Here is a 12,786-nt window from a genome sequence, read left to right on the forward strand (position 1 = left end):
GGGGAAGTACTCTGTGGGCAGAGACATCTCTTCCAAACTCAGCGTACTTACCTCCTCCTCCAGGAAGCCCTCGGGGAGCCTCCGGAGCATCTCACTGTGTGTCTCTAGGATGGGGCCAGGGGAACCCTCAAGGACCGAGGCAGAGAGCTGGGTTATGGGAGACGCCAGGGAGGGGTGGTTCTCAGCTGGTGTGTCCGTGTTCCCAGGGGACCCTTGTGAGGGGACAGCCTGAGGATGCCCATGCCTTGGGGAGCAGCCACTGAGCAGTGCCAGCCCCTTGGGCCCCTCCCAGTCCACATTCAGTTTCTGGGAGACCCCCACCCAGGACCCTGAGAAGGAGGTGAAGAGGCCAGCATGGGGGGTCACCTACATCCCACGGGAAGGATGGCACGGCTCACACGGAAGACAAATGATTTCCTTTATTTCCCCCGCCTCCCAGTTTCCAGGTAGCTCTACAAAGACACTGAGACAGAGCCACACACAGGCTGTCCTTCAAACACGGAGAAACAAAAGCAAGCCAGTGGCTGGAGACCACATCTGCCCAAAGGTGGACTTTCCTCATTCAGTGCCACTGGGCAGCTGGCCAAAAAAACTGACCAAGCGGGAGGTTTGAACAGGTTGGGGTGGGGGCTCAGAAGGGGGTGCCCTCACACCCGTCAGTGCCAGTGGCTGGAGACCACGTCTGCCCAAAGGTGGACTTTCCTCATTCAGTGCCACTGGGCAGCTGGCCAAAAAAACTGACCAAGCGGGAGGTTTGAACAGGGTGGGGTGGGGGCTCAGAAGGGGGTGCCCTCACACCCGTCAGTGCCAGTGGCTGGAGACCACGTCTGCCCAAAGGTGGACTTTCCTCATTCAGTGCCACTGGGCAGCTGGCCAAAAAAACTGACCAAGCGGGAGGTTTGAACAGGTTGGGGTGGGGGCTCAGAAGGGGGTGCCCTCACATCCGTCAGTGCCAGGAGGCGCCTGCCCACCATGGCCAGCATCCATAGGACGGCGGCACCTCCCCGGGTCCCCCAGGCACGGATCCTGGGCCCTGCTCCCACAAGGGGGTATTTGGGGACCCCCTGCCTCAGGGCCAGCCGAGGCCTACATCAGGGAGTGGGGAGGAAGAATGAAAGCTAAACTCCAGGTCTCAGCCACACATGGCAGAGCAGGTTTTCTCTGTGAAAGGCACTCAGTGGTACAGGGCTCAGGGCGGGTGGGGGTGCCTCTGGGCTCCGGGTCTGACTGTCGGGCACAGCTGTTGCCGGGGGAGGCCCAGCCACGATCCTCATCGCCCGTCGGCTATGTCCACCTGGCCCTGCGGCCCTCCCAACAGGCCACAAGCCTGGCTCAGGCCCTGCTGACACCCCGGCTGTGGAAGTGGGCAGAAGGTCTGTTTGGAGCAGGCTGGGCTGGGGACGCGGGGATGCCGGCTGGGAGCTCCCCTGGGCTTGTCCTGCACACGTGGTAGGGTGCCAGAACAGGGCCTGATTTCAAATCCATGCCGCAGAGGCATCCAAAGAAAGTTTGTTTGTTTGTTTGTTTGTTTGTTTGAGACAGGGTCTCGCTCTGTAACCCAGGCTGGAGTTCAGTAGTGCAATCTCGACTCACTGCAGCCTCGACCTCCTGGGCTCAAGGGATCCTACAGCCTCAGCCTCCTGAGTAGCTGGGACTACAGGCTTGGGCCACCACATCTGGCTAATTGTTTGTAAAGATGCGGTGTCATCATATTGCCCAGACTGATCTCAAACTCCTCGGCTCAAGCGATCCACCAAGCTTGGCCTCCCAAAGTGCTAGGATTGTAGGCGTGAGCCACCGCGCCTGGCCCAAAGGAGGTATTCACCCCTTCCTAAACAAGGTGAGTTTAGAGTCAGCAAGAAATCCCCCAGTTTAGAATCTGCTTGCTATACTGCTGGCCCACCTGGCCGTGGGGGACCGGGCCCTCCAGGAGGGGGTGCCACTCCCAGGGCTGGATGGTGTCATTTCTCTAACAATTTAAGCACAAATGTTAAAAAAAAATTTCTCTTAAGTGACAAGGTCTTCTGTTCCCCAGGTTGGAGTGCCACGGTGCAATCACAGCTCACTGCCCTCCTGGCCTCAAGGAATCCTCCGGACTCAGCCTCCCTACTAAGTAGCTGGGACTACAGGTGCATACCAACACTCCAGGCTAATCTGTGTGTGTGTGTGTGTGTGTGTGTGTGTGTGTTTTTACTAGAGACAGGGTTTCGCCATGTTGGCCAGGCTAGTCTTGAACTCCTGACCTCAGGTGATCTGCCCACCTCGGCCTCTCAAAGTGCTGGGATTACAGGCATGAATCACTGCGCCTGGCCACCAACCACACCAAGCTGATTTTTAAAAATATTTTGGAGAGATGGGGGGTCTCACTCTGTCATCTAGGCTGGCCTTGGAACCCTCAGGCTCAAGCAACTCGGCCTCCCAAAGTGCTAGGATTAAAGGCATGAGCCACGGTGCCCGGCCTGAAGCACAAGTGTTTTAAAAGAAACCTACAGAGCGCTACTCAAAAGGAAACAACTGTTGTCTAACGTCAGGGATGATGCTGCCATTGGTCAGTGGGCACACGTCCAGGAGTGCAGGGATGGGAAGGCCCGCAGGTTGGGGAGGCAGGTGGCTCACACGAGGCCCTCTCCATCCCGCCGGCCCTGCTTCTTCTCCCCTGGGCCCTCCTCGGCCTCGCCAGGTCCCCGCTGCCTCTTCCGGAAGCGGGCCCCAAGCCGGTGTCTGGGTGGCAGGAGATCCATGCCCAGGATCTTGTGGGTCTGCCGGAAGGCCAGCATTCGCAGGGCGTGCTGCGGGGCACACACAGCCCATCAGGACCCTTGCCCACCCTGCTCCCCGAGTGCTGAGGACACAGAGGGGCTGGCATCTGTAGCCACTAGCAGATGGGCCAGGCCTATCCTGTGTCCCTCGAGACACTCCCCGCACCTTTTTTTTGGAGACAGAGTTTGCTCTGTCACCCAGGCTGGAGTACAGTGGCGCAATCTCAGCTCATTGCAACCTCCACTTCCCGGGTTCAAATGATTCTCCTGCCTCAGCCTCCCAAGTAGGTGGGATTACAGGCATGTGCCACCACGTCTGGCTAATTTTGTATTTTTAGTAGAGACGGGGTTTCACTATATTGGCCAGGCTGGTCTCGAACTCCTGACCTTGTGATCCACCCACCTCGGCCTCCCAAAGTGCTGGGATGACAGGTGCAAGCCACCCGGCCTGGCCAACACGGCTTCTTACGACTGCTGAGCTTGGGCCACCGCAGCGCCTGACGAATTTTCACTTGGTGCTGGCTGACCGCAAGGACTGTCCCAGGAGGCCCCCCACTCCACTGACCACCAGCTCTTTCCACCTCACTGCAGGGACCCCACATCCTGCACTGCGAGCCATTTCACTGATCCCGTTAAAAGCAAAATTCAGAAACGTCAGACCCGCTGTGGTTTGGTTTTCGTGCTGCTGGGAGATTTTTCTTATAAACAAATTTGCAAACAAGGAAACCACAGGTGAGGGCTGGACAGGACGAGCTGCCGGCTACAGCTAGCTTCTAGGACCATGGTCAGCGATGTGGAGGGAGGACAGTCCCTGCCCGTGAGACTTGAGGTCTGGGCCTCGTTACAGTGGTGGCTTTGGCTCTGAGCTGCCAGCCCCACGCCACCACGCCAGGCTGGCCCTGTCCCCATGCGCGGTCCTGCCACCCACAGGCCACCCTCCTGTTCCCGTACATCTCAGTGGGAGGGAGAGAAGGTGGAACCTGGGCCATTTCGGGGAACACTGCACAGCTGTAAGCCGGAGCTGGGACCTGGGCGTCACCCCTGCCGTGGACTTGGCCCTCCTACCTGGGCGCTGGCGGTCACGTCTTCCCGCTCTTGGAGGGTCATGGGCTCGAGGGCGTCTGTCTGGTCTCTCTCGCAGGGATCCTGGAGTCCGGGCCCATCTTTGTGAGGGGGAGTGGGAACAACAAAGAAGCCGAGAATGCCCTCGTGAAAGATGGTGACAGAGCCGTCCCTCGACATCATGGAGCCCCAGGGGCCCGTGCATGGGGCTGTACTTGCAGCCTCTGACCCTCAGGCCTCTCTCAGCAGGTCAGGGTTTCACCCGGGCTCATGGGGGAGTCCTCCCAGCCCTCAAAGCCCGTTGGGCTGCCAGCACCTCCTGGGCTTTGTGTATGTGTGTGTGTGTGCCTGTGTGCACCCATGCATATGCACATGTATGCTGATGTGTGTGTCCATGTGGGCCCATGTGCCTGTGTGTGTCCGTCTGTGCACATGCGTGCCCACGGGTGTATGTGCATGTGTGCCTGTGTGTGCACTCGTCTCTGTGCCCATGTGCATGCATGTCTGTGTGTGTGCATGCATTCATGTCCGTGTGTGCCCATGCGTGTGTGCCCATGTGTGCAAGTACGTCCATGTGTGTGCCTGTATGTGCACTCATGTCCACGTGCGTGCCTGTGCGTGTGCGTGCCTACACGTGTGCTTTACATAATGGCTCAGGCAACGGGCCCAAAGCTTTATGCTCCCTTTTCACTTGATATCCTATGTCACTAAAAATGACTCAAAAACACCCTTTTCCGTATCTGACCGCCACCCTCTCACACGAGTGTGTCCTGCCGCGTTCTCTTCCCTCTGCTGGTGTAGAACGCACTGTGCTGGGCAACTCTGCGCCCCCTGTCAGCTGAGCTCCTGGCTGTTCCCTCTGGATAATCTTTGGAGGACAGGTGCCGGGGTGGCTCTGCGCCGGGGTGGTTCTGTGCCGGGGTGGCTCTGTGCCGGGGTGGCTCTGTGCCGGGGTGGCTCTGTGCCGCCGCCGGTGGGCGTGGCCGACAGATAACATAACCGTTGTCTCCTGGGTGGAGGCTGAGCCCTCCCTTCGGGGACCTGTGTGTCTGTGCCCTGCGTGCAGGGTGGTGTCCTCCCTGTCTGCCTCCCTCCTAGGAGCATGTGTGTGTCGTGGGCCGCTCTCGTGCCTGGGCTGGACACTTCCTCTGTGTCTGTGACCCCAGCCATCTGTACCACAGCCATGGGTCCTGGTCTTTGCGATTTGCTGCCCACCTTCTGGGCCCTCCGGCCTGGCGACTGACCTGTCAGGAGCGTCCCTGTGGCCACGCACTCCAGCACTCGCCTGACCGCGTCACCAGGGCCCAGGGGCCCCGCCGCACTGCTCACAGCCTTCTCCACCAGCAGCTCCATGGCCTGGTGGGGACAGAAGAGCGGTTGCTGTGCTTTTGGGGAGTGCAGCAGCCCGTCTGCCCGGGAGGTCCTGGGGTCCCTGGGACAGGAGGCCCCCCTCAGCTCTGTCTCTAACTCCCACCACCCACTGAACTTCCGCCGAGGAGGGCGGCCCGTGGCATGGCTCTGCCACCTCCTGGCACGGCCACGGGCTGGTTTCTTTCTTTTTTTTTTTTTTTGAGAGCAGAGTCTTGCTCTGTTGCCCAGGCTGGCAACCTCCGCCTCCCGGGTTCAGGTGATTGTCCTGTCTCAGCCTGCCGCGTGGGGCCCGCCACAGCAGGAAAACAGGTCTCAGGCAACACAGGTTTTCTGCACGTCGGGACAGCCCCACGCTGGTCACCCAGCACGGAGCTGGCTGCTGTGACCTCCTCCCAGGAGTGGAGAAGACGTTTCCCCTAAACAATGGGTATGAAAGGCCGGGCTTGGGCCGGGCGCGGTGGCTCAAGCCTGTAATCCCAGCACTTTGGGAGGCCGAGACGGGTGGATCACGAGGTCAGGAGATCGAGACCATCCTGGCGAACACGGTGAAACCCCGTCTCTACTAAAAAAAAAATACAAAAAACTAGCCGGGCGAGGTGGTGGGCCCCTGTAGTCCCAGCTACTAGGGAGGCTGAGCCAGAAGAATGGCGTAAACCCGGGAGGCGGAGCTTGCAGTGAGCTGAGATCCGGCCACTGCACTCCAGCCTGGGCGACAGAGCGAGACTCTGTCTCAACAAAAAAAAAAAAGAAAAAAAAGAAAGGCCGGGCGCGGTGGCTCACGCCTGTAATCCCAGCACTTTGGGAGGCTGAGGCGGGAAGATCACTTGAGGTCAGGAGTTCATGACCAGCCTGGCCAACATGGCGAAACCCCATCTCTACTAAAAATACAAAAATTATGTAATCCCAGCACTTTGGGAGGCTGAGGTGGGCGGATCACAAGGTCAGGAGATCGAGACCATCCTGGCTAACACGGTGAAACCCCGTCTCTACTAAAAATGCAAAAAATTAGCCGGGCATTGTGGCGGGCGCCTGTAGTCCCAGCTACTCGGGAGGCTGAGGCAGGAGAATGACGTGAACCCGGGAGGCAGAGCTTGCAGTGAGCCGAGATCACGCCACTGCACTCCAGCCCGGGTGACAGAGTGAGACTCTGTCTCAAAAAAAATAAAAGTAAAAAAATAAAAGTAAAAAAGAGACTTAATCTCTACCAAAACAAACAGCCTCTGTACCACGCTGCATTCTGGACGCTGGGCAGTGGGTGGGTGTGGATGAAGGACACGGGCCTGGTGGAGGGGACCACAGGCAAGACACCACTCCAGCGCGGGATGGGGGACGCCACTCCAGCGCGGGATGGGGGACGCCACTCCAGCGCGGGATGGGGGACGCCACTGCAGCGCGGGATGGGGGACGCCACTGCAGCGCGGGATGGGGGACGCCACTGCAGCGCAGGATGGGGGACGCCACTGCAGCGCGGGATGGGGGACGCCACTGCAGGGTGGGATGGGAGACGCCCTCAGGGCAGGGGAGGAGGCTGGGTGTGGATGGCTGGCTTGTGGCTGGTGAAGGTCTGGGGACTGGATGGGTTCCCGGGGTCTCTGTGGGGGGCATGGGCTTGGGGCCTGCTCCATGAACCTTGTGTGTGGGGGGTTCTGCTTCTTCTTCTCCCTCCTCTTTCTACCAGGATAGGCAGGGGGTGGTGTTAGAGCCACAGGGGGTCTCCTCTCCAAAGCAGGTGGGTCTGGGCTGGGTCACCCAGAGGCCGGTGTGCAGCCAGGATGGGGAGTCCAGCTTCCGCCCCTCTGCCTGGGCCCCTCTGCTCTGGTGCCACGAAGTCGGGCAGACACCGCACATTTCCCTGGCCAGTCCCGCATTTTCATGCGAGGTTCTGGGTTTTGAATAATGGTAGTCAAATGAGGCTGTGGACAGGGCCGTCTCCCCCGCCCAGGGAACCTCAGGGACTCCCACGGCCTCTCTTGAGTACTACGTCTCCCGCCGGCTCCTTCACGGGAAAGGGTTTGTCTCTCGACCTGGGCCTGTCACGGCCACGGAGCCCCTCGGGGCTCCCAGTGGAGGGCTGGGCCGCCAGGCACTGCCTTACCCAGGCTGGCAGGGCTGCCCAGGTGGGCACACGCCGGCAGAGGTCCCTCAGGACCCTGATGACGATCACGCATGGCTGCAGGCTGCTGGCTCGAGCCTTCGGGGGAGAAGCACATGGTTCACTTTCTGGGGCTCACACGGCCACGTGGTGTGGTGTCGTCAGCATGAACCCCGGGGAGGACAATGGGGAGCCTTGGCGGCCTCGAAGGTGGCAGGTGGAAGCAGAGTCCACTTCCAGATGAGTCCGGTGCCACCAGGCCGTTGAGTGGCCACGGGACGGCAGCGTCCCCACCCCCAGGACAGCACCCACTCCTTTCACGTTTCCTGACCCCATCAGCCAGGAGCCAGCGTTGGTTGTCAAGTCAGTGCTCAGCCAGGAAGCTGATGGCGGGCGACCTGGTCTGCGCTGGGAGCCCACGAGGCTGAGGCGGCCGCGCCGGGTCAGGCTGGTGCCTCTGAGACACGTTCCTCAAAGTCACCCCTCTCCCCCTGCTCCACCCCTGCCCCCCTGACCTGAAACCACCGGGCATGACGAAGGGCGGCCAGGGACTCGAGGCACTTCTCGGAGCTCAGGACATCACCTGGGTCAGCCCGAGGCTTCTCCATGCCTTCTAGAAGAAAAACCTTAAGGTGTGCGGGGAAGGCACCTTATCCCGCTCTGCTGCCGACGGGGTGAGGGGCTCAGTTTGGGCCCCTCAATCCTTTCTTTTTTGAGACACAGTTTCACTCTGTCACCCAGGCTGGAGTGCAGTGGTACGATCTTGGCTCACTGCAACCTCCATTTCCTGGGTTCAAGTGATTCTCCTGCCTCAGCCTCCCAAGTAGCTGCGATTACAGGTGCCGGCCACCACATCTGGCTAATTGTTGTATTTTTAGTAGAAACGGGGTTTCACCATGTTGGCCAGGCTGGTCTTGAACTCTTGACCTCAGGGGATCCTCCCACCTCGGCCTTCCAGAGTGCTGGGATTACAGGCGTGAGCCACCACGCCCGGTCTCAATCCTTTAGGCCTCGTTTTATCCATCTGGGGAATGAGGGTTCCTCCCAGATTGTCCTGCTAAGACGCAGTGAGGACCAGACAAAGCGTTCCTGGAAAAAGTCACCTGGGAAGTTCTGAGCTTACCTATTGCTACTGAGGGATTTCAGCCCTGACGCTCTCGGTTAGCCGATGAGGGTGAAGATGGGAAACTAGGAATTAAGCCAGATTTCTAGAAACTTCCACATGCATCATGAAAAGGGAGAAAGTGGGTCCGATTTCAACACGTCCTGTTGTTGACGACAACGGCCCCAGAGTCTGGGAGAGATGTGGGTCCCTTTTCCCTCCCGGGTTATTATTTTCCTTCAAGAATATTTTTCTTGGTTGGGTGTGGTGGCTCACACCTGTAATCCCAGCACTTTGGGAGGCCAAGAGGGGGCGGATCCTGAGGTCAGGAGTTCAAGACCAGCCTGGTCAATATGTCAAAACCCTGTCTCTACTAAAAATACGAAGATCAGCTGGGCATGGTGGCGCACGCCTGTAATCCCAGCTACTCGGGAGGCTGAGGCAGGAGAATAGCTTGGACTTGGGAGGTGGAAGTTGCAGTGAGCCAGTATTATGCCACTGCGCTCCAGCCTGTGCAACAGAGTGAGACTGTATCTCAAAAAAAAAAAAAAAAAAAAAAAAAGTATTTTTCTCAACTGGAAAACAGTGGCTCATTCCTGGAATCCCAGTACTTTGGGAGGCTGAGGCAAGAGGATTGTTTGAGCCCAGGAGTTTGAGATCAGCCTGGGCAACATGGCAAGACCCTGTCTCCACAAAAAATAAAATTTAGCCGGGCATGATGGCACACACCTGTGGTCCCAGCCATTGGGGAGGCTGAGGCAGGAGGACTGCTGGAGCCCAGGAGGTCGAGGCTGTGGTGAGCTATGACTGCACCACTGCGCTCCAGCCTGGACCACAGTGACACAATGTCTCTTAAAAACCAAAAACCAAAACAGGATATTTTTCTTATTTAATTACATACAACACTGTGGGAGGCCCTGGTTCATTTAGGTCAGAGGATGGTGCCCAGGTTTCCCACTGGTTCACAACCATCCCCGCTGATCTGTCAGGGAAATGACTCCTTTGGGGCAGAGAGGGAAATGGCAGAGGTGTATATGAGGAACGGTTTTGTTTTGGTTTGTTTGACGGAGTCTTGCTCTGTCGCCTGGGCTGGAGTGCGGTGGCGCCATCTCGGCTCACTGCACGCTCCGCCTCCTGGGTTCACACCATTCTCCTGCCGCAGCCTCCCGAGGAGCTGGGACTTCAGGCGCCCACCACCACACCTGGCTAATTTTTTAAAAAATTATTTTTGTATTTTTAGTAGAGACGGGGTTTCACCGTGTCAGCCAGGATGGTCTCAATCTCCTGACCTTGTGATCCGCCCCCCTCGGCCTCCCAAAGCGCTGGGATTAGGGGCGTAAGCTGCTGTGCCCAGCAGGGGTTTTATTTTTTATGTATTTAGAGACAGGGTCTTGCTCTGTGGCCCAGGCTGGAGTGCAGTGGTGCCACTGTAGCTCACTGCAGCCTCGAACTCCTGGGCTCATGTGATCCTCCTGCCTCAGCCTCCTGAGTAGCTGGGACTGCAGACATGCACCACCACATTCAGCTAATATTTATTTGTTGTTTGTTTCGAGATGGAGTCTCACTCTGTCACCCAGGCTGGAGTGCAGTGGCGCAATCTTGGCTTACTGCAACCTCCACCTCTCGGGTTCAAGCAATTCTCCTGCCTCAGCCTCCTGAGTAGCTGGGACTACAGGCATGCGCTACCATGCCCAGCTAATTTTTGTATTTTTAGTAGAGACAGGGTTTCACCATGTTGGGCAGGCTGGTCTCGAACCCCTGACCTCAGGTGATCTGCCAGCATCAGCCTCCCAAAGTGCTGGGATTACAGGCGTGAGCCACTGCGCCTGGCCAAATTTTCTTTTTTTAGAGATGGAGTCTTACTACATTGCCCAGGCTGGTCTCGAATTTCTGGGCTCAAGCAATCCTCCCACTTCAACCTCCAAAAGTGCTGGGATTAGAGAGGTGGGCCGCTGTGCCCGACCTAGAAAGGGAGTTTTAGAAGCTCACCTCCCCACCACGCTGGGCCTGGGGAGGGGAAGCGGGGGCAGGAAAAGGCCAACAGGAAGTGCAGTTTCCTGGGGGGTGGCTCACGGGTCTTCGGTCGCTGATCGGTCCTCACAGGATTTCCGCTCACTTAAGCACCCACCCAAGCCAGGAAAGAGCCACTGTCTAGTGGCCGCCAACCCTTCACCCGCCCCCACCACGGCGCCACTCCCCAGCCTCCTCCGCATTTGTGTCAGAGCCTTCAGCTAGCACTGAAAGCCACTCTTCCCCACACTGTACTTACTTTTTAGATGACTATTTGTGAGGACCAATCGTGGCTTTCCATTTAATGATTCAAAGGCTCTTCTTAAAAAAAAAAAAAAAAACAAAAAAAAACTGAAGCTTTAAAAAACAAATTGGGCCAGGTATGGTGGCTCACGCCTGTCATCCCAGCACTTTGGGAGGCTGAGGTGGGCGGATCACCTGAGGTCAGGAGTTTGAGACCAGCCTGGCCAACCTGGTGAAACTCCGTCTCCACTAAAAATACAAAAAAATTAACTGGGTGTGGTGGCGCACACCAGTAGTCCTAGCTACTCGGGGGCTGAGGCAGGAGAATCACTGGAACCCAGGTGGCGGAGGTTGCGGTGAGCCAACATCGCGCCACTGCACTCCAGCCTGGGCGACAGAGTGAGACTCTGTTTCAAAAAACAAACCAACAAAAAATACCAAATGGATGGAAAGAGAAACCTCAGTAGGTCATGGCCCTCAGTTATGACCAAAAAAGATTATAAAGGGGGTGAAAGATGATAGGAGTTTGGAAAACTGCCCTAGAGACTGTTCTGGAAGACTCCACAGCTGGCTGAGACTTCGGGAGCACAGACGTGCAGTGTGTTACCGATGGCTGCCTCCGCTGTGGCTGCCAGCCAAGACCCTCGCTGCCCCCAGCCTGGCCCAGCCCCTCACCCACCCTCCCAGGCCTGGCAAGTCTGGCTTTAAGCCCCCCGACCCCCCAGGTTCCTAATCAGTGGTACTGGGACCGCGGCGACTGATGAACAGAGTCAAACTGAGCTTCTGCTGTGACGCGGGGGAAATGGCTCAGACCTGTCCACTGCCGCTGGGGCTGGTGTCGCCAGGGCCGGAGAAGCAGGTGCCAGCCCTGGGTCAGGGCAAGGGAGGCGACACGGTGTCACTCGCCCGAGCACGGCCCCTGCAGCCAGGCTCTGAGCCCATCTGATGCTGTCACCGACTCGCCTCCTCTGCTGCCCGGAGACCCAGCTCTTGTGTGACCCATGGAATCCTCGGGGGGACACCAGTGCTGGAGTGTGGCTGCTGTGGCATTTCCTGCTCAGGGCAGAGGCGGACACTGCCCCAGGCCTGGGTGTGGGGAGTGCCCTCGGGAAGCGTGCGGGGGATGGTGGTTGGAAGGAAGGGCTGGGCCGCACCTGGGTCTGTGGAGGGGTCCTCCCGCATCAGGGGTGAGGTGACGGATACGGTGACCTGCATCCTGGGCTCCTCGCAGGAGGAGATGACAATGTTGGCTTCAGAGTCAGAGGAAACCTCATACTCATCCTCGGTCACCATCTGGGAGGGATAAATACAACACAAGGCCACCTTACTGCAGCCCAGATTCATGTGTAAATCAGCCAGGACGTGGTTGGTGTGTAAGTTAATTCTGTCGGGCCTCCCACACTTGCTGCCTGGGTGCCAGGCCCTGTGCCCCGTGTCTGAAACCTCCAAGTGACCAAGACACAGCCGCAGCCCTCCGGGAGCACACACATGTAAAGATATATACAGACAACAGACCCTGTGATATAAGGAGCCTCCATATGTAAAGAACACCTATAATTCAATAACAAGAAGATCAGCAATCCAATAAAAAATTGGTGAGTGAAGTAACAGATACTTGGCAGAAAAAGAAACACAAATGGCCCTTTTTACACAATGACACACATTACCCCATAGTCAGGAAGGAGTAAAACTATAATGAGATGCCACCATCTCCTGTCAGAAGGACATAGTTCAAGAGATCTGTGTCACAGTCTGCTCTTCCTGTCCATGGTCATCGCCCTTCATGCGGCCTGTGCTCACACCTGAGCCTGGCCTCCCACCTGAAGCCCACCTCTCTCCCCTCTCTCCCTGATCTTCCATCCCTTCCCTTCTCAGGGCCTCCCTGCTGCAAGTCAGCCCCCAGGGGGCTCTGTTGACATTACTGGGGTGGATGCTGCCAGCTTCCCCACAGCCTTAGCCATTCTCATGGGACTCGGTTATTGTCTTTGCACCAGGCTGCAAGTTTTCCAGAAAGCAGGGGCTGTATCTGTCATGTTGTAGCCACTGACATGTTGTAGGTGTGCAGGAAATGTGAGATGCCATCACTGAAGTCAGAGCATGTCACTCCCCTGCTCAAAACCCTCCAGCCTCCCCACTTCCCTGAGAAT

General features: G+C 57.7%; 1 protein-coding gene across 1 annotated transcript in view; it reads right to left on the reverse strand.

The window, feature by feature from the left end:
* Positions 1-2,361: 2,361 nt before the first annotated feature.
* The window catches only part of ZFR2 (zinc finger RNA binding protein 2), a 60,960-nt gene continuing 50,535 nt past the window's right edge, over positions 2,362-12,786 (reverse strand). Inside the window, exons 15-20 of the mRNA XM_030936842.1 lie at positions 11,794-11,932; positions 7,800-7,894; positions 7,288-7,383; positions 5,066-5,177; positions 3,825-3,922; positions 2,362-2,789 (exon numbers count right to left, since the gene is read on the reverse strand). Of these exons, the coding sequence (XP_030792702.1) occupies positions 2,613-2,789; positions 3,825-3,922; positions 5,066-5,177; positions 7,288-7,383; positions 7,800-7,894; positions 11,794-11,932 (717 nt within the window). The 3' untranslated portion in view covers positions 2,362-2,612. The remainder of the gene's footprint in view (positions 2,790-3,824; positions 3,923-5,065; positions 5,178-7,287; positions 7,384-7,799; positions 7,895-11,793; positions 11,933-12,786) is intronic.

The sequence above is a fragment of the Rhinopithecus roxellana genome, chromosome 8 (assembly GCF_007565055.1).
Source record: "Rhinopithecus roxellana isolate Shanxi Qingling chromosome 8, ASM756505v1, whole genome shotgun sequence".
Taxonomy (NCBI): Eukaryota; Metazoa; Chordata; class Mammalia; order Primates; family Cercopithecidae; genus Rhinopithecus; species Rhinopithecus roxellana.